The sequence below is a fragment of the Ictalurus punctatus genome, chromosome 29 (assembly GCF_001660625.3).
Source record: "Ictalurus punctatus breed USDA103 chromosome 29, Coco_2.0, whole genome shotgun sequence".
NCBI lineage: Eukaryota > Metazoa > Chordata > Actinopteri > Siluriformes > Ictaluridae > Ictalurus > Ictalurus punctatus.
In genome coordinates, this window is record NC_030444.2 from 2,666,305 (window position 1) to 2,687,101 (window position 20,797).

Consider the following 20,797-nt stretch of genomic DNA (forward strand, 5'->3'; position numbering starts at 1 on the left):
AACTGGTCTGTAACTGGTTATTTTCTGTATTCAGAATGGTGAATTTGATCCACAGCACCGTGACGGCAGTCAGCAGGAGAACACACAGCAGCACCACACACACTACAGTCACTCTGTAACACCTGCTCCATGCAGTTTCTCCTCCTAGAGGGAAATGCACACAAAGACATGTCTTTGAGTCGTATTTACTCTCCAAAGTTAGACCCAGCATTCACAGTCTCAACAGTAGCAAGTCCCTTCAACAGTGAGCTGGAAAACATATCTGTAACTCCCTCCAACTTCACTGTGAAACTCCTCCCTTTCCACTAAAGGAATGCAGTGAGGGGTGGGGATGTGGGCTGGTTTTGATTAAACTGACTTTGTGTTCTGCATTTGCACCACAACGACAAAAAGATCTTTGTCTAAGACTCAGGGCAGAGCTACGGCTAGAACAGAAAAACGTTCGCATGGCATAACATAAACAAACCCAAACGCAAGACTCACTGAGAGAGGGAATTCGAGACAACACGCAGCATCTGCCATGCAAGTCCCTGTGTATTAGCTGTTACTATAACAACAAAATATTACAACAAGCACAGGAATAAATACACATAGAGTAAATCTTTAATTTCACATGCTATGAGAACTTCTATCAGAGCTACTGTTCTAGAAAATTAATCATTCCTTCTGACCAATCACGATTAAGAATTCAACAGTGCAGTGAGATAATGTTTGCTAAGACTTCGGTCTTTTTCATGAGCTGAACCTGGCAGTTTGTAACAACACACTGTGGACTAAATTGATGCAGTTTCAATAAAACACACCAAGCTGCTGTGTGAATTATAAAAAAATTCTTCTTTATTTCTGCTCTAAAGTATGTGTATTGTGTCTGTGTATATGTCCAGGGGCGTCTGCTATTAATAGGCTAGCAGGCCTAAGTTCAAAGTTCTCTCTTCCTTCTCCACGTCTAACAGTGTCTGCACTCTCGTAGATATCCACCGTCATCTCTGCTCACTCACAAACACACTGATACAAATCTCACATCTGTAAAAGCCTGAATTACTGCATCTGGCCGTGCAAACTTCGAAACTCACATACCTGTGTTCAGATCTGTGTCTGGGGCTTTCTTTGTGTCACCGCCTTCCTTCTCTGTGTCGGGGTCGTGACCTCTAACAGTGTCTGCACTCGCAAAGATCTCCACCACCATTTCCACTCAGCCAGAAGAACGATGAAACATCTGTAATCTATAAAAGACTCACTAATGCACGAAATGACTGCGTGTCTGTGTGGGTGTGGCTGAAAGGCTGCAGCTAACTTGTACAGCTGTTAGTAAAGGAAGTTGCATCAGAGGAATCAGTTGCTTCTTGTGGTTGAATTGTGAAGTTAGCTGTGCTTGACACAAGTTCCACTGATCTAAGATCAGCATTAACCCCTGCTCTCAAAAAGAAAAAACAACCACATAGAAAAATGTCACGGTGTGCACACACTTGCACTGACACACACACACACACACACACAGGCATGTAAAGAGGGCAGGATATTTATTTACTATTTACTTTGTAACAGTAGGATTCCCCTCATGGGAGAGTCTTCAGCACAGAGACGTTCGTGCTTTGTGGATTTTCAGTAAGGCAAGGCAAGGCAAATTTATTTGTATAGCACATTTTCAACAACCGGGCAATTCAAAGTGCTTTACATAAAATATAAAGAAACGCAAAGCAACAATTACAAGAAAAGACATTTAAAAAGAGTTCATTAAAAATATAAATAAATAAATAAATTAAAATTAAAATGAAAAAATAAATACATTACTAATTAAAACAGGTTAAAACAGAATATAAAAAGGTTACAGTGCAGCAAAGATATGAATTAAAATACCTTGATGATTTATTTAAAAGAAAAGTCTAAAAGAACTGAGAGTTTCAGCAGATCTGCAGTTTTCTGGGAGTTTTTCAGAACACTATTCCGGAAAATAATTTGTGGACATGACAACTTAAAATTTTAAACTTAAAACCTTCCCTGCCGTTTACCCACTACTACAGGCAAACTCATGGAGAGCCCCAGCCGGAGGTTAACCTGGTGACCTCTGAGCTCGAACCTGAGACCCACGAGGTGGGCTCACCTGCCGAGCTCCAGCCAGAGGTCAACACGGAGGCTCCAGCACCAGAGCTCAACCCTGAGGTCCAAGTCCAAGTCAAGTCTCAAGTCCCTGAGGTCCAAGTCCAAGTCAAGTCTCCAGTCACTGAAGTCCAACTCAAGTCTCAAGTCTCTGAAATCCAAGTCAAGTCTCAAGTCTCTGAGGTCCAAGTCAAGTCTCTAGTCTCTGAAGTCCAAGTCAAGTCTCCAGTCTCTGAAGTCCAAGTCAAGTCTCAAGTCTCTGAAATCCAAGTCAAGTGTCAAGTCCCTGAGGTCCAAGTCCAAGGCAAGTCTCAAGTCCCCGAGGTCCAAGTCAGGTCTCCAGTCTCTGAAGTCCAAGTCAAGTCTCAAGTTCCTGATGTCACGTCCAAGCCTGCTGATCCAGTTGACCAAGTTCCGCTAATATCTAAGCCTAACAACCAAGTTCTGCTCACACCCAAGTTTACTGATACGGCCAACCAAGTTCTGCTCAAGCCCAAGTCTACTGATATGGCCGACCAAGTTCTGCTCACGCCTGAGTCTACTGATACGGCCGACTGAGTTCTGCTCACGCCCAAGTCTAACAGAACGGCCGACCACGTTCTGCTCAAGCCAAGTTCAACCCACGCCCAAGTCTACCGACCCAGTCACCCAAATTCAGCCCACGCCCAAGTCTACCGACCCGGTCGCCCAAGTTCAGCCCACGCCCAAGGGGATGTCGCTCCGCTTTCATGATACGATGAGGACGACACCCTGCTTCCCTGCTCCGCCGAGGAAGTCGCTCAGCCTGTCTGCCCGGCTGTGGTCGTTACTCTGCCTCTCTGTTCAGCCAGGGACGTTTCTCCGCTTCCCTGCGCCGCCAAGAACACCGTGCGGTTTCCTGGCTCTGCTTGGGACATTCAGCCCAGGGGGCCAGGGCCACCAATGAATCATCTTTAACTGGTTGTTTTCTGTAGTCAGGTTGTTGTAACTGGTCTGTAACTGGTCTCTCTCTATAGTCTCTATGAATGATCTTTAACTGGTTGTTTTCTGTAGTCAGGTTGTTGTAACTGGTCTGTAACTGGTCTCTCTCTATAGTCAGGTTGTTGTAACTGGTCTGTAACTGGTTGTTTTCTGTAGTCAGGTTGTTGAATCTGATCCACAGCACCGTGACGGCAGTCAGCAGGAGAACACACAGCAGCACTACACACACTGCAGTCACTCTGTAACACCTGCTCCATGCAGTTTCTCCTCCTAGAGGGAAATGGACACAAAGACACGTGTTTGAGTCGCATTTAATCTCCAAAGTTAGACCCAGCATTCACAGTCTCAACAGTAACAAGGCCCTTCAACAGTGAGCTGGAGAACATCTCAGTAACTCCCTCCAACTTCACTGTGAAACTCCTCCCTTTCCACTAAACGCATGCAGTGATGGGCGGGGATGTGGGCTGGTTTTGAAGAAACTGACTTTATGTTCTGCATTCACACCACAACGACTGAAAAAGATCTTTGTCTAAGACTCAGGGCAGAGCTAAGGCTAGAACAGAAAAACCTTCGCATGGCATAACATAAACAAACCCAAACGCAAGACTCACTGAGAGGGGGAATTCGAGACAACACGCAGCGTCTGCCATGCAAGTCCCTGTGTATTAGCTGTTACTATAGCAACAATATATTACAACAAGCACAGGAATAAATACACATAGAGTAAATCTTTAATTTGACATGCTATGAGAACTTCTAGGCTAACAGGGATAAGAGCTAAGTTCTCTAAGTTCTAAACTCCTGTAGCTGGTTCATGCCAACCTTCAGGTTTGCAATTCTATCCTGTTGTGCACTCTTTCTATCGTCAGGTTGTTGTTTCTGTCCTCTAACTGGTCTCTCTCAAAAGTCATTCTCATGTAACGTGTCCGTAAATGATTTCTCTCTACAGTCAGTTCATTGTAACTAGTCTGTAAGCAGTCTTGCTCTATTATAAGAGCGGTGTATGTGGACTGTAACTGATCTTTTTCTGTAGTCAGGATGGTGAATTCGATCCACAGCACTGTGGTAGCAATCAGCAGGAGAAGACACAGCAGCAGCACACACAAAACAGCCAGTCTGTAACATCTGTCCCCCGCAGTGGTCAGTTCTATAAGGGGGTGGGACACAGAGAATAAAACATTTTCCTCGCCCGCCACAAGGATCTGAATCTACATCCGGATTTCTGTGAGGCTGCTTTGTGGTGGTGCGGATTGTTAAAAGCGTTTCACAATTATAATTGGAATCGAACTGATCTGTGTTTGTACCTGCGTGTTGAGTCTTCGTGTTGGCATTCTCCGTCTCGGTTTCGGGCTTTTGAGGTCTAACAGCATCTCCTCTCTCATAGAGTTCCAACACCTTCTCGATGCGCTCTCCTCTCTCCTTAGCGTAGTTCACATATTCGGAAACAGCCTGAGACATCTCTGCTCTATAAAAGACTCTGAATCACAGCTTCGCTAGTCTTCTGCATGTCAAGTGTTAAAGAGACCTTTTAACTGGTGTAGTGCGGTTAAACTGGGAAGTGTTCGACAGGATGCCACTATTGTGCACATTATGGGATGTACGCCTGTTAATCAATGATGTTATCTGTACCTGGATCTGATTACTGCTCAAAATTCACTACATGGACAAAAGTTTGTGCACACCTTACCACACACTCACACAAATGTGCTTTTTGAACATGGCGTTCCAGATTCAGTCGCCTTTTTGCTCTTATAATAATTCTGGGAAATCGAGGAGTATTTTCACTCTGATGATGATTATTTTCCAAAGACAGCACATCTTGTTTTATCTATTTTTTTCATCCTTATGAAGATAAAATGCAGCTCGTTCAGTTGTGTTACCGAAAGTCCTCTGTCCTGAAGACTTTTCTCATGGCAGAAAACTTACACTCTTCCAAAGTGCTGACACTGAACACTCCTTCCATAATATTAAATAACATTACATTTAAGTATCAATGCTTATACATCCTCTCTCTCTCTCTCTCTCTCTCTCTCTCTCTCTCTCTCTCTCTTTTAAAGAACAGCCTATTTTCAATAAATGGGGGAAGTTGACAGAGGGTACAGTAGTGTACAGTAAATACATATATGTTTTATGTTATCATGGCTTAATCCACCTGCTGAAAATGACAAAATATTTTATTTTATCAGTAAACATACGGTATTTAATTAATATATACATAATAATACATATAATTAATCTCAATCACTTACGTAGTGGTCAGGGTCGTACCGTCCACCCGTTTCCACATTCCCTCTGTGTCACTGTCACTCAGACCAATCAAAGCCTCATTGCTGCCGAGCTGTTTAAGGATGAACTTCTGCAAATGACAGCACAAAATACTGCATAAATACATCTCTCTCTCTCTCTCTCTCTCTCTCTCTCTCTCTCTCTCTCACACACACACACACACACACACACACACACCTCTTCCTCTGTGCTGTTTATGATCACCAGGTCTGCTCCTTTGTCCCCAAAAAAGTGAAAGAAATCTTTGGTAATCACAAGTCATCCAACCATGGAGAACACTGAGACGGCGCTATGTAATGATAATGAGGCTTTATTGATCACATATACACTACAGCACAGTGAAATTCTTTTCTTCGCATACTCCAGCATGTCAGGAAGTTGGTGTCAGAGTGCAGGGTCAGCCAAAACCTGGCCCGATAGGGGGTTCAATCTGGGCCGCAGGATAAATTTTGAAAGTGAAAAAATGCGTAAAAGACACGAACTAGAAATTTGCAATAAAATGCTATTCCTAAATTATCCGCTAGGGGCGCACTGTTTTAGTCAGAGTAGAACACGCGGCAGAACTCTGGGATTCAGACCGAACAGCAGATGGTAGCAATGCGCCTGTGTGCTTAGTGTGTATGCAACAAGTGTTGGTGCTCAAGGAATATAATATTTGGCGCCACTATGAGACCCATCATGGCGAAAAATACGACAGCTTGCAAGTGTAACAGATATAGGAAATAAAATTTATTGTTTTTTATTTGTGTTTTTTTCATGGCATGTGTTGCGCTGTAAGATGTATTAATTTCACTAAAATCCTTCGCGATTATTTAATAGTTTGCTGTTCTTGGTGTTGGGAGTACTTTATTTGTGTTATAGTGCGCTTTATTAATTGGTAGCAGACGCATCGCGTCATTTCAGGTTTCCCGTCAGTCGGCTGACTGAGAGAGGTATGTACTTAAGCCAGTGCGATAATAAAAAGTTCGAATTTTAACCCTCTTACCCCGTATGGCCGAAAAACCGGCTTGCCCGTAGACCGGCTTGGTCGTCTATGCCAAATACCCGTAAGGCCGATATAGAGGATTTACTGTGTAAACGTTATCCCCGTAAGGCCGGAGTACCGGCATTACTCTGCTATGATTCCTTACTTATTTATTATTTTTTAACCCGGAAGGTTGATGACGTCATGACGTCACGACGTTATTACGCCGGCATTACGATGAAGCTGATCCAAGCGTGAATGTTGGTGTAATTGTAGAAGTGAACTAAAAATGGCAAAGCGGAAACCTAATCGTGTTCCAGCTAAAGTTACACCTACAGTGAACACAGGTACATCTAAAACAGTGAGAGAAAAAAAAGAAAACATACACAGTTACACAGGCGAGAGCGAGGATTCTAGATAGGGACAGCAGTGAAAGTGCAGGCGATGTTGAAACCGAAACCGAAACTGATAAGAGACGCAAACTCTCCTGATTCAGACCCTGATCCGTCTTCATCTTCAGCATCAACCAGTGCGACTGACACTGCAGGGGTCTGGAGTCATAACGGGACCATTTCTGTGCATTCGTGAAAACACTACCTGCTGGTCTGATTATCACCAGAAACTTGACTTTTGGCGCTAAAATGCATTTATTTATTTATTATTTATAAAGGCATTGACCACGCTGATGCTCGTACGGTACTTCTAAATGAGTATAAGGATTTTAGCGAGCATTTTTTCGTAATTTCTCTAGTTTAGAATTGTGCTCTAAGTTTAGTAAAAACACTGAACTGCTTCATTTTCAAAGTAATATTACACAAATGCATTATTATAAGTTGTTTCAAGGCCTAAAAATGTTAAAATGTTGATTTTGGCCGAGGAACTCAGGGTTGGCGTGCTGTTTCTCTGGGGAATATAGGGTTATGAGACATAATACTGTGGGAACTTAGGGGTAAGAGGGTTAAGCTTTAAAACTAGTTTCAAGCGCACAAACCAGTTTAATCATTTATAGTATTATTAGTATAGACGGACTGTGTCGTTTCTGCTGTGTATTTCACTTGTAAAATGAGTTTGTGAAAGATGAGCAAATTAGCATGTTTTTGTCACGTGTGTGCTAGCTGTCGCCATTTTATGTTCTTATCGAGGTACACGTTTATGTTATTTTCTCATGTTAGGTGTGTCGTGAAGATAAACCCTGTATGACGACGTTTTTGCTCTTTCTGAACTCTAAATAGACTTTGAGCTTGTCTGCGGAATAAACCTCAATTCAACAAGATACACTGGTGTCCAGTGTCTATTGTGCAACAGAACACAACGCAGTGCAGCCGGGCTAGGCAGAACGGACCGGTTACACATGGACAACTGAGAAGAGAGAAGATAAATGAATTGCTGGTGGGTCTGAGGAAACAACAGTCCATTTTGACCTGGAGACAAGAGGTCAGTGAAGCAGCAGTAAAAGCCAGCTATGTTTTGTAAAAGGATATTTCATTAAATGTGAAGATTTTCCTAATGTACTTGTACTTCTTTGCACAAAAACAAAGGGAAAAACATAGACTTATTGTTATTTATAGGTGATTATGCTATGCTTTTACTGGCCCGGCCCACTTGACATCTAATTAGGCTGTATGTGGCCCCTGAACTAAAATGAGTTTTACACCCCTGAATTGTAGGGGATTGTCCTTGTTTATGGCAAACTTTACTCTTCCAGATTTATCTGCATTTGTGTTCGTTTTTGCGACATTTGGCGGGCTCCCTTGTCCGCGGCAGCTTGCAGGGGTCTTTGTGGTCTCTGTCGGTGGACACTCCGTGGTGCTGGTTTGTTGAATCACGGACTGGGAGTGCTACCGGTCTGGGAACTCTGTTAGAGGAGTTTAGTAGTTAATTTTACACACAGTTTCTTGTCTCTGGCGTTTAGTTGAGTTTATATTTGATTTTTGACCCAGATGTCTTATACGCTCTCTCACTCACCTTCAACACATTAGTATTGAGAATCTCTAATCAGATCATTGCTGATAATTGATGATAATCCCTGATGGTTGTAGATAAATGTCAATATAATTTGATAAATACTGATAATTGCTGATATGTGCTGGGTACACATAGCCTCTAAGTCACAGTTAAGCAAGTTCTGGGCTCCCCGGTCCAGGCGTACATAGTCAGCTAGCCCATTAGACATAACACCAACACACAGGATTAGTTCAGTAGCGTTAAGCTATTGTGTAAGCCGGGTTGTATTTCAGTGCAGCCCATCCGCTTGGTTTTGAGGGGGCTCCTTCTTCTGTACCCTTTGCAGCAGGGCATGCATCTGCACATGTCTATCAGAGCAAGTATATGTACCTGCTCAGCAGCAGCGTAGCAGATCTAGTCTGTCAGACAAAACCTATTTACACTCCATCCCTATCTAGAGAAGCCCACAATTTCATTCAGAGGCTGAAATGCTATAAACGTAATAAAAAATAGGGATTTATAGCTGCAGTACTGAAGCAACTGGGTGGTGACATCAAAGGATGATCTGTAATTGTAATCAGAAAGACAAGCAAGGTTCAAAAGTGCGTAAAGAGAGGAATTCTCTCATTTCCATCTGTGTGTTACCTCTAACAGTGTCTATATTCTCACAGATATCCACCATCGTCTCCTCTCACTGTAATCTAGAAAAGCCTGAATTACTGCACCTCTGCATGTTGGAACACTTTTGGCCATGCAAACGTAAACATTTTGTACCTGTGTGTTGTACTTCTAGGCGTCTCACCGCGTCAGCGTCTTCATCCTGTGTGTCGGGGTCATGACCGCTAACAGTGTCTGCACTCTCCTAGATTTCAACTCGCTCAGAAGAACGCTGAAACATCTCTAATCTAAAAAAGAGTCACTAAAACATGAAATGACTGCGTCTCTGTGTGGACGTGACTGACAGGCTGCAGCTCTGTACTCTGTGTGAAGTGAAATAAATGTGCTGCTGACAGTAACACAAGTCAGAGGAAGTTAAACATCAGAGCAGAGAGCATCAGTGGCTTCGTGTGGTCAAAGTGTGAAGACAATTGCGCTGCAATTCTCACGCTACTGTAGATGTTCTTGTTAAAGTCTAGCAGTTATATACATATCAAAATAACATTTTTGTGTTATAATGATGTGTACATTGCACTAATTCATCACATTTTTGATCCTCATAACAATATTACACAAAACGATTAGACGTTTATTTAAAATGTTGTTTTTTTTAACCTGAATCATTTTTGATAAGAAACTGAAACAGAAACACAATCATCATCAAAATACTGTCTTTTATACTATATGTACATATTATATATATGTTCTCGAATATCCATCTCTCTCCCTCTGTTACTGGTCTCTCTGTTTAGTCAGGGTTTTGTACCTGATCTGTAACAGGTCTCTCTCTATAGTCAGGGTGTTGTACCTGAAGAAGAAAAACATAAAAAAGAGGAGAGAGCAAGATGGAGAAGACAGCTAGTCACCCAGTTATTCAAAAAACAATGTGATTTATGTTCCCTGTTTTGTGCTATGATTCTGAAGCTAGCCGGTATGAAGCTGTTATTATTAACATCTAATAGAAATTCCATCGATTACTCCTCCCTTCGATGTTTATCCTTGGAAGTTGGAACACTTTGGAATATTTGCAAGAATGTAGGCTATGTTGGAATGAATGTAGGCTAAGGACGGAAAAGCACTAAGCGACGATAAAACTAGTCCAGTGTTGGATATATTCAAGCTTTCTGAAGCCTTGCAACAGCTTTCTGTGAGAAATCAATCGAAATTAAATGTAATCATATAAATCTGCGATTACATTTTGCATGGCGTAATAATTGTCTATCGTGATTATCATAAATTAAATGATGATAATTCCAACTGTTGTTGGAAATCTCGATTTTATCATATTGTTTTTTCCCCACACTGTTTTATAAAAAGCAATAAGACACCCAAACGCACGCACTACAGCAATGTTATCACAGATTTACTCCGCTTCCTTTAATGCCTAAGAACACCCTTTCCAATAATGAAATCACTGTAACACACACCCTCTTGTTGCTCATCATTGCATTATTTTAACCTTACAACAAAAACACGTTCTTTTCACAGATACACCGTACATTTGCAGAGCATGATCTGTCGTTCCAGCTGTTTCTTCAACCCTCAATCTCGGCACAGTCCTCATCGCTTGCATTATCCGGTTCTCCAACAGACCAGAACCTGAAACCCAGAGAATCAGAATCAGATTAAACAGTGTTCATTTGTCTTTACTTATGCACCTTTAACTCAACCCTCTCAGTCTGGGTTCATAATCTCTTACGAAGTGGTCAGTGGTGTATCGTCCACCCATTTCCACACCCCCTCTGTGTCGCTGTCAGTCAGACCGATCCAAGCCTGACTGCTGCTTGTAAGCTGTTTAAGAATGAACTCCTGCAAAGCACAGCACAAACTATAAATATATGTGGGTTTCATCTCTCTCTCTCTCTCTCTCTCTCTCTCCCTTTCTCACTCTCTCTCTCTCCCACTCTCTCACTCTCTCTTTTAAAAAAAAAAAAAAAAAAACAACCTATTTTCAGTAAATGGGGGAAGCTGACAGAGTGTACAGTAGTGTACAGTAAATACATCTCTCTCTCTCTCTCTCTCTCTCCCTCTCTCTCTCTCTCTCTCTCTCTATCACTCTCTCTCTCCCTCTCTCACTGTGCCTTTTTTTTTTTAAACAGCCTATTTATAATAAATGGGGGAAGTTGACAGAGCGTATAGTAGTGTACAGTAAATAAATCTCTCTCTCTCTCTCTCTCTCTCTCTCTCTCTCTCTCTCTCTCTCTCTTTGTCACATATATATGTTTTATGTTATCATGTCTTAATCCCACCTGCTGAAAATGACAAAATATTTTATTTTATCAGTTGGCTTGGATTTTGAGTTACGCATCTGTCTGGAAATCCTGGTAATAAACATACAGTATATAAATAATATATATCATTAATCTCAATCTCTTGCGTAGTGGTCAGGGTCGTACCGTCCAACCGTTTCCATATCCCCTCTGTGTCACTGTCACTCAGACCAATCAAAGCCTCATTGCTGCCGAGCTGTTTAAATTCTGCACTTGTATCTGACTCCTTGGATTCCATGACAACATCACACCACCCCATCACTGATTATTTTCCTCTAAATGCACTGTTTATTCTTTACGGAAGAACCACGCTGTAATGCCACAAATGTTCTATAATTTTTTTTATTTAAATGTTGTTTTTTTACCTGAATCTTTTTTTTTTCATGACAAGAAACTGAAACAGAAACACAATCATCATGACAATACTGTCTTTTATACTTTATATATATATATATATATATATATATATATATATATATATATATATATATATATTATATATATATATATATATATATATATATATATATATATATATATATATATTTGGTTCAATTTGTGCATGTGTTTTTGATTATTAAATGATACACGTCACTGAGAAACACGTCTCTCACAGATCCAGTGTTTATTATTAGAACATTTCTGGTCATTCCAGAAGTTCCCATTTGAACTGAAAATCTCAGCACAGTCCTCATCATCTGTATTATTCGGTTCCCCTGTAGCCCAGAACCTGAAACCCAGAGAATCAGAATCAGACTCAGATCAGTGTTCAGTTTCCATCAATTCCACACATTTAACTGAATCTTCTCAGACTCTGTGCACTTTAAAGTTAGGGAAATAATTTCTTACGCAGTGGTCAGTGGTGTACCGTCCTCCCATTTCCACTTTCCCTCTTCAGCTCTGTCACTCAGACCAATCCAAGCCCGACTGCTGCCCAGCTGTTTACCAATGAACTCCTGTAAATGACAGCACAATAAAAACAGCTTTAGTGTCTCTCTCTCTCTCTCTCTCTCTCTCTCTCTCTCTCTCTCTCTCTCTCTCTCTCTCTCTCACCTGTTCCTCCTTGCTGTTTATGATCACCAGGTCTGCTCCTTTGTTCCTGCAGTCCTGTCTGCTCTCCTCCCAGTTCTTCTCCTCATTAGACATGTAGTAAAAACTGGAGTCGAAGTTGAAACACCTCCCTTTATCTATAGAGATATACAGAGAGAATTTACTGAGATCAAAACACACAGTTTCTGAACTATTGCCTGCATACAGCCATGACTTGTATTTCACCACAAACACTATAGCTCAATATATAAAAAATAATACAGGGGTGCCCAAACTTTTCCAGGGCAAGGCCCCCGAAATGGCATTAACATTTGACCGAGGCCCCCCTTTTGCAAGATGTCTTTAAAAAACACATTAAAAATACAGACTTCTGAATGTATCCCTCTTTTTTATTATTAATTACATCTTACATCTTTATATTAGGAATTGATTGTGTGTGTGTGTGTGTGTGTGTGTGTGTGTGTGTGTGTGTGTGTGGTTGTCTAAGAGTGAGAGTTTATTTTTCACACCAAATTGTTGACGCCCCCTGGTGGCCCCCAAGGGGGCTGCGCCAGGGGGTTATTGTTGTCTATTTCTCTGTTTAGACCCTGACCGGATAAATGAATACAGCACACCAACTCTGTGTCCCCTGTTTGTGTGGACAATAATAACTCATATAGACATTTACATTTTAGACACTGAGTTCAGTTTTAAAATGACACCAGGATTTCCACTGAGGGCATTTAACCTTTGGGTAGAAAACTTTATTCTAAAATTCATGCACTTACAACACAGATCAAGTGTACTCCGGTATCCATCTCTCTCCCTCTGTAACTGGTCTCTCTCTATAGTCAGGTTGTTGAAACTGGTCTGTAACTGGTCTCTCTCTTCAGTCAGGTTGTTGTAACTGGCCTGTAACTGGTCTCTCTCTATAGTCAGGGTGTTGTAACTGGTCTGTAAACGGTTGTTTTCTGTATTCAGAATGGTGAATTTGATCCACAGCACCGTGACGGCAGTCAGCAGGAGAACACACAGCAGCACCACACACACTGCAGTCACTCTGTAACACCTGCTCCATGCAGTGTCTCCTCCTAGAGGGAAATGGACACAAAGACACGTGTTTGAGTCGTATTTAATCTCCAAAGTTAGACCCAGCATTCACAGTCTCATCAGTAACAAGGCCCTTCAACAGTGAGCTGGAGAACATCTCAGTAACTCCCTCCAACTTCACTGTGAAACTCCTCCCTTTCCACTAAATGCATGCAGTGATGGGCGGGGCTTTGGGCTGGTTTTGAATTAACTGACTTTGTGTTCTGCATTTGCACCACAATGACTGAAAAAGATCTTTGTCTAAGACTCAGGGCAGAGCTAAGGCTAGAACAGAAAACGTTCGCATGGCATAACATAAACAAACCCAAACGCAAGACTCACTGAGAGAGGGAATTCGAGACAACACGCAGCATCTGCCATGCAAGTCCCTGTGTATTAGCTGTTACTATAGCAACAATATATTACAACAAGCACAGGAATATACATACAGTAAATCTTTAATCTGGCATGCTATGAGAACTTCTATCAGAGCTACTGTTCTAGAAAATTAATCATTCCTTCTGACCAATCACGATTAAGAATTCAACAGTGCAGTGAGATAATGTTTGCTAAGACTTGGATCTTTTTCTTGAGCTGAACCTGGCAGTTTGTTACAACACAATGTGGACTAAATTGATGCAGTTTCAATAAAACACACCAAGCTGCTGTGTGAATTTAAAAAAAAAAAATTCTTCTTTATTTCTGCTCTAAAGTATGTGTACTGTGTCTGTGTATATGTCCAGGGGCGTCTGCTATTAATAGGCTAGCAGGCCTAAGTTCAAAGTTCTCTCTTCCTTCTCCACGTCTAACAGCGTCTGCACTCTCGTAGATATCCACCGTCATCTCTGCTCACTCACAAACACACTGATACAAATCTCACATCTGTAAAAGCCTGAATTACTGCATCTGGCCGTGCAAACTTCAAAACTCACATACCTCTGTTCGGATCTGTGTCTGGGGCTTTCTTTGTGTCACCGCCTTCCTTCTCTGTGTCGGGGTCGTGACCTCTAACAGTGTCTGTACTCTCATAGATCTCCACCACCATCTCCACTCGGTCAGAAGAACGATGAAACATCTGTAATCTATAAAAGACTCACTGATGCACGAAATGACTGCGTCTCTGTACGGACGTGGCTGACAGGCTGCAGCTAACTTGTACTGCTGTTAGTAAAGGAAGTTGCATCAGAGGAATCAGTTGCTTCTTGTGGTTGAATTGTGAAGTTAGCTGTGCTTGACACAAGTTCCACTGATCTAAGATCAGCATTAACCCCTGCTCTCTTTCACAATAAGAAAAAACAACCACATAGAAAAATGCCAAGGTGTGCACACACTTGCACTGACACACACACACACACACACACACACACACACAGGCATGTAAAGAGGGCAGGATATTTATTTACTATTTACTCTGTAACAGTAGGTTTTCCCTCATGGGAGAGTCTTCAGCACAGAGACGTTCGTGCTTTGTGGATTTTCAGTGACATGGCAAAAAAGAGAAAACAATTACAGGCTGCTGAGGGAACGGCCGTTTATAGCCGTTATGGCGTAACTTATTTTATAGATGGTCCACAACATTAAACATAACTATAAATGGATAAAATCTTTGTGTCCTTCTTTTGAACTGTAAGCATTGCGAACTCGCTGTGGTATAATAGGAATAAAACTCTTCAGGATGTGATGTTCTCGGAAAATAATCACCAGGTCGCATCACAACACCCCGTCCACCATTGATTATTTCCCCATAACAACACTGCTGTCTTCTTCATATAAAATGACTCTGCAGTGCCATAAATGATATTTATATATATAGGTTTATTTAAACATTGCTGTTTTTTTTTTATTATTTTTTTTTTTACAAAAACTGTATGCAGCTTAAAAGTTTGAGCAGAAAAGAACCTGCAAACCAGGAATGAAACCCTTTATAGTCATTTCACATCATGTCCCCCAGTGTAGAAGCAAAAACTATGTAATTCATCTCAATCCAAACTTGTTTGAGCTCAGGCTTATGCTGATTTAACAGATTCAGAGACACTGAGATGGACTCTTAAAATACATGAATTATCTCTATGATACTACTTTCATCATAACACATCTACAAAGTTACTGCATCAGAATCATAAGAAATACAGATCTGTGAGATACAGTGAATGAATCTGAAGAACATGCACACAATTATCATCAAAATAGTGGCTTTCATACTTATATATATATATATATATATATATGACTTAATTTGTCTATAAGCGCTTTTCATTATCGAATGGTGGACGTCACTGAGCAACACGTTTCTCACAGATCCAGAGTGCTTCATGAGAGCATTTATTGTCATTCCATAATTTCCGATTTGGAGAATTGATCATCTCAGCACAGTCCTCATCACCGTCATCATTCGGTTCCTCTTTAGCCCAGTACCTGAAACCCAGAGAATCATACTCAGACTCAGACCAGTGTTCAGTTTCCTTCAGTTCCACACATTTAACTGAATCCTCTCAGTCTCTGGTTACCGAAATGCACATTGGAACAATATAAAAAAGGAAATAATCTTCAGACAATAATTTTTCTAAGCAGGAAAACAGTTTTAAGATGTTATCGATTATATTGCACCTAAAAAAAACGAAATGTGCACAGAATCAATTTCAGTTTCTTACGCAGTGGTCAGTGATGTACCGTCCACCCATTTCCAGTCTCCCTCTACAGCTCCGTCACTCAGACCAATCCAAGCCCGACTGCTGCCCAGCTGATTACCGATGACCACCTGTAAATGACAGCACAATAAAAACAGCTTTAGTCTCTCTCTCTCTCTCTCTCTCTCACACACACACACACACCTGTTCCTCCTTGCTGTTTATGATCACCAGGTCTGCTCCTTTCTCCCTGCAGTCCTGTCTGCTCTCCTCCCAGTTCTTCTCCTCATTAGACATGTAGTAAAAACTGGAGTCGAAGTTGAAATACCCCCCTTTATCTATAGAGATATACAGAGAGAATTTACTGAGATCAAAACACACAGTTTCTGAACTATTGCCTGCATACAGCCATGACTTGTATTTCACCACAAACACTATCGTTCAATATATACCATAATATATACTGTAATATAACGGTAATATATACCATAATATATACTGTAATATAACTGTAATATATACCATAATATATACTGTAATATAACTGTAATATATACTGTAATATAACTGTAATATATACCATAATATATACTGTAATATATACCATAATATATACTGTAATATAACTGTAATATATACCATAATATATACAATAATATAACTGTAATATATATACTTTAATCACCTGTAATGAGCCTTTTTTTAAAAACATTATTTACCACAAGAAACAGCATCTTATTGTGATTTTACACCAATTATCTTTCTCCCAAATTCAAATCAGATCAAACTTAATACTTTGGTTTGGGTTTTTTAACATGTAACATAATAAAATTCTCCAAAACCCAAAAAAGTCATTGTAAACCTCGTTCAGTCTTTTTGTCAGAAATACAGCGATCGGAGAAACTTTATCCAAATGGGGACAGTGTACTGCATCCAGCATTTATTTTCTCTTTTTGTTTGTTGCTCCAAATTTGGAGAACACGTGGCATTTCTGCAGCATTAAAGCTTGTACTTTTGTAGGTTATTGTTGTCTATTCCTCTGTTTAGACCCTGACCGGATAAATAAATACAGCACACCAACTCTGTGCCCCCTGTGTGTGTGGACAATAATAACTCATATAGACATTTACATTTTAGACACTGAGTTCAGTTTTAAAATGACACCAGGATTTCCACTGAGGGCATTTAACCTTTGGGTAGAAAACTTTATTCTAAAATTCATGCACTTACAACACGGATCAAGTGTACTCCAGTATCCACCTCTCTCCCTCTTTAATTGGTCTCTCTCTTTAGTCAGGGTGTTGTCACTGGCCTGTAACTGGTGTCTCTCTATAGTCAGGTTGTTGTAACTGGCCTGTAACTGGTCTCTCTCTATAGTCAGGGTGTTGTAACTGGTCTTTAACTGGTTATTTTCTGTATTCAGGATGGTGAATTTGATCCACAGCACCGTGACGGCAGTCAGGAGGAGAACACACAGCAGCACCACACACACTGCAGTCACTCTGTAACACCTGCTCCATGCAGTGTCTCCTCCTAGATGGAAATGGACACAAAGACACGTGTTTGAGTCGTATTTAATCTCCAAAGTTAGACCCAGCATTCACAGTCTCATCAGTAACAAGGCCCTTCAACAGTGAGCTGGAGAACATCTCAGTAACTCCCTCCAACTTCACTGTGAAACTCCTCCCTTTCCACTAAACGCATGCAGTGATGGGCGGGGCTTTGGGCTGGTTTTGAATAAACTGACTTGCAGATCTGAATGACGTCACCTGTTCTCCCTTTGCACCACGATGACTGCGTAAACCAACGCGAGTAAAACATTTTCTTCAAAATCGCACGTGTATGTCGATCACCCGTAATACGCAGAGCGCGCTCCCAACACAGCTCCTTTGCATTAAGTGACGCCCACAAAACTCCAGAAAACTGCACGCGCACAGACAGCTAGGAGCACGAAAGAAATGATCAGAAGTGGAAATTATTTTGACTCAAACTCAATACTCAATGAACATATTTAATAATAAACAGTACAATATTACTAATAATAAGCAAGCGGTAAATCTTCCATCAGCTGAGGCATTTGCCGCTTACAGCTCTGCACACACAGACCGGCCTGTCCTCCGTTTAAACCGCAGACTTTTTTTGGTCATAATTGAATGATTATTTTTATCTGTCTTACTTTCTGGGTTTATTCTGGCTCGCCTTGTTTATTTTTTATATTCTTAGCCAATATTATAAAAGGATTTTCATAGTTGTCACGAGTTCCCCTTTAAGCAGCGCGCTGTGGAGCATGTGAGCGCGCGTGCACGAGCAACTGCGCGAGCACCTGCTTTTCCCTTGTTGACAATCGTGACATTTCGACTCGTGCATTTGTTTATGTTTCTGTTATGGCTCCTCCCCGTTATGTCATTGGTTGTTGTTTCACGTGTGTCTGAATTGCCCTCAGCCGTTAGCCATTACGAGGCTGACTATTTCCGCATATATACCGCGCGCCTCCCAGCACACAACGCGGAATATTGCGTTAGGATAGATAAGAAATTACGATAGACAGTCACAGGCTATAGTGTCATGGTTCAAGTCGTAGTCCATTTCATGTTTAGGTTCGTTAGTTTAGTTCACGCCGGTTTCTCCGCTACCAGTCCCTCGCTGTAGTTTATGTCTCATGTTTTCTATCTCGACCCTATTTTCCGTGACCACGACCTTGATTCCTGCCTCGCCCTGTGTATGCCTGTTTGCCGAGCCCCTGACCTTTTGCCTGTTTTTGGATCACGTTTTGGATTTGTCTGCCTGTCTCTCTCCTAAATAAAACCTGTTCATACTGCACTTGCATCCCTCTGAACTTCCTCACGTCATGACACGTGACAATAGTTTTCTCCATGGTACTCTCAGTCTCTGATCTAGTGAACTAGCATGAGGATGCGGTTTTGATGAAGACCACAAAGCACTTCTGTAATCCGCTCTGGATTAGGGGCGTCGGCTAAATGCTGTAAACGTCATTGAAAAACTAATAACCGATTTAAACTCGACAGTATAATCTGTATATAAAAGTGCAGAAATCCATGCGGTTTTATCATTTGAAGTTAAAAGTCCATGGCTGGGGTCAAAACACAGGCAGATAGCGTAACACAAGTAGGATCTGTAATTGTAATCAGAAAGACAAGCAAGGTTCAAAAAAAGTGAGTAAAGAGGAATTCTCTCATTTCCATCTGTGTGTTACCTCTAACAGTGTCTACATTCTCACAGATATCCACCATCATCTCCTCTCAGTGTAATCTAGAAAAGCCTGAATTACTGCACCTCTGCATGTTGGAACACTGTTGGCCATGCAAACGTAAACATTTTGTACCTGTGTGTTGTACTTCTAGGCGTCTCACCGCGTCAGCGTCTTCATCCTGTGTGTCGGGGTCGTGACCTTCAACATTGTCTACAATCTCATAGATAACTACTACCATATCCTCTTGCTCAGAAGAACGCCGAAACATCTCTAATCTATAAAAGAGTCGCTAAAACATGAAATGACTGCGTCTCTGTGTGGACGTGACTGACAGGCTGCAGCTCTGTACTCTGTGTGAAGTGAAATAAATGTGCTGCTGTCAGTAACACAAGTAAGAGGAAGTTAAACATCAGAGGAAGAGCATCAGTGGTTTTGTGTGGTGTGAAGAAATTTGAGCTTCTGCTGGACTTTAAGAAGAGCATCTACAGTATGTGTACTGTAGATGAAGTCCAGCAGTTTTATAAATATCAAAATCACATTGTTGTGTTATAATGGTGTGTACATTGCACCGGTTCATCACATGTTTGTTCCTCATAACATCATTACACAAAGCGATTGGACTTTTCACCTGATGCTTTTAAGATGAATTTATTAAATATTTATAGCAGTTTGAATTATTTTATATGAATTAGTTGACACGTTCCTGCAGTGGATCTGGAATTATCTGTAGATTTACTTTTTCAGAAGCTTTTATGCAGCTTTACTGTGACGTTGCAAGACGTCACAAGTTCCACTCAGCGTTAACCTCTGCTCTCTTTCACACATAGAAAAAAAAAGCTACCACGTTGAACACACGCAGGATGCACACACACTTGCACACACTCACGGGGGAGGGGTTGGGGCCGAATCTGGAATCGGATGTTCAACAAGCACATATGACTGCTATGGTCAGGTGTCCACAAACATTTGGCCATATTGCGTAGCTGCTAGAACCGATGTGATAACAATTTTTTTTTTCTGTAGACATTCCACAACATTAGAAGTAACTGTGAAAAGATAAAAAAAAAAATGGACATTTAGAGTTGACATTCTATTGTTGTGGTATAAGAGGAATAAAACACTTCAGGATGTGAGGTTTAAGGAAAATAATCAGGGTGTGAACAGTAACTCTACTTTGTATCAGGCCACATCTGTCATGTTCACCATGGACAATTCCTCCCCAGACCACCAGAGGGCGCCCTCATTCATTTTATGAATTTCTACTTGATTGTGCTCATCTGTGTCGTTTCCCCTAATTTGATCCCAATTTAAGTTCTGTGTTTTTCCCTCCTTAGTGATGGAGTGTTGTGTTTGTGCGTAGTTGGGATGGTTGCTGGTATGTTATATTTGCACCGTGAACGTTTCTTCTTCTTCTTTTGCTTTTCTTTCCTTTCCTTCACCTTGCCTTAGTCTAGTTCCTTGTTTTAGTTATTCTAGTTCCTGGGTCCTTTTCGAGTCTTTGCCTGGTTTATTATTTTTTTAAGTTGTTTTGTTATTTAAAAAATTCTGCACTTGTATCTGACTCCTTGGATTCCATGACATCACACCACCACATCACTGATTATTTTCCTCTAAATGCACTGTTTATTCTTTACGGGAGAACGACGCTGTAATGCCACAAATG

General features: G+C 41.0%; 2 protein-coding genes and 2 long non-coding RNA genes across 6 annotated transcripts in view; 1 reads left to right on the plus strand and 3 right to left on the minus strand.

The window, feature by feature from the left end:
* LOC108260741 (C-type lectin domain family 4 member E) overlaps window positions 1-1,317 on the minus strand; it is a 3,686-nt gene extending 2,369 nt beyond the window's left edge. Inside the window, exons 1-2 of one of the 2 annotated variants that reach the window (XM_017461250.2) lie at window positions 1,078-1,317; window positions 1-144 (exon numbers count right to left, since the gene is read on the minus strand). The exon at window positions 1-144 is cut by the window's left edge and continues 117 nt beyond it. In XM_017461250.2, the coding sequence (XP_017316739.1) occupies window positions 1-144; window positions 1,078-1,186 (253 nt within the window). In that variant the 5' untranslated portion in view covers window positions 1,187-1,317. The remainder of the gene's footprint in view (window positions 145-1,077) is intronic. The other variant, XM_017461252.3, reaches the window with a different exon arrangement.
* Window positions 1,318-1,481: 164 nt separating this feature from the next.
* LOC128628738 (uncharacterized) lies at window positions 1,482-6,469 on the minus strand. The gene is made up of 3 exons (XR_008393775.1): window positions 6,329-6,469; window positions 4,362-5,413; window positions 1,482-4,204 (listed from the first exon to the last, which is right to left on the minus strand). It is a non-coding gene; the product is annotated as an uncharacterized LOC128628738 (long non-coding RNA).
* A 56-nt stretch (window positions 6,470-6,525) lies between these two features.
* Window positions 6,526-10,852, plus strand: LOC128629428 (uncharacterized). 2 transcript variants are annotated; one of them, XR_008393780.1, is made up of 3 exons: window positions 6,526-6,654; window positions 7,540-7,741; window positions 9,045-10,852. It is a non-coding gene; the product is annotated as an uncharacterized LOC128629428 (long non-coding RNA). The 2 variants fall into 2 exon arrangements; XR_008393779.1 differs by lacking the exon at window positions 6,526-6,654 and adding an exon at window positions 6,672-6,910.
* An 857-nt stretch (window positions 10,853-11,709) lies between these two features.
* On the minus strand, window positions 11,710-19,577 carry LOC108260739 (uncharacterized). The gene is made up of 10 exons (XM_053677341.1): window positions 19,267-19,577; window positions 17,154-17,456; window positions 16,128-16,261; window positions 15,948-16,054; window positions 15,572-15,711; window positions 14,233-14,388; window positions 12,996-13,298; window positions 12,232-12,365; window positions 12,028-12,134; window positions 11,710-11,908 (listed from the first exon to the last, which is right to left on the minus strand). The coding sequence occupies exons 1-10, from the start codon at window positions 19,400-19,402 to the stop codon at window positions 11,770-11,772; spliced, it is 1,659 nt and encodes a 552-aa protein (XP_053533316.1). The 5' UTR covers window positions 19,403-19,577; the 3' UTR covers window positions 11,710-11,769.
* Between the last annotated feature and the right edge of the window lie 1,220 nt (window positions 19,578-20,797).

Coding starts and splice junctions, on each gene's coding strand:
- LOC108260739 (XM_053677341.1), bottom strand. CDS start 19,402: ATGTTTCGGCGTTCTTCTGAGCAAGAGGATATGGTAGTAGTTATCTAT. Junction 15,712..15,947: donor GGTACATCACTGACCACTGC/GTAAGAAACTGA, acceptor TCTGGGTTTCAG/GTACTGGGCTAAAGAGGAAC. Junction 12,135..12,231: donor TAAACAGCAAGGAGGAACAG/GTGAGAGAGAGA, acceptor TGTCATTTACAG/GAGTTCATTGGTAAACAGCT.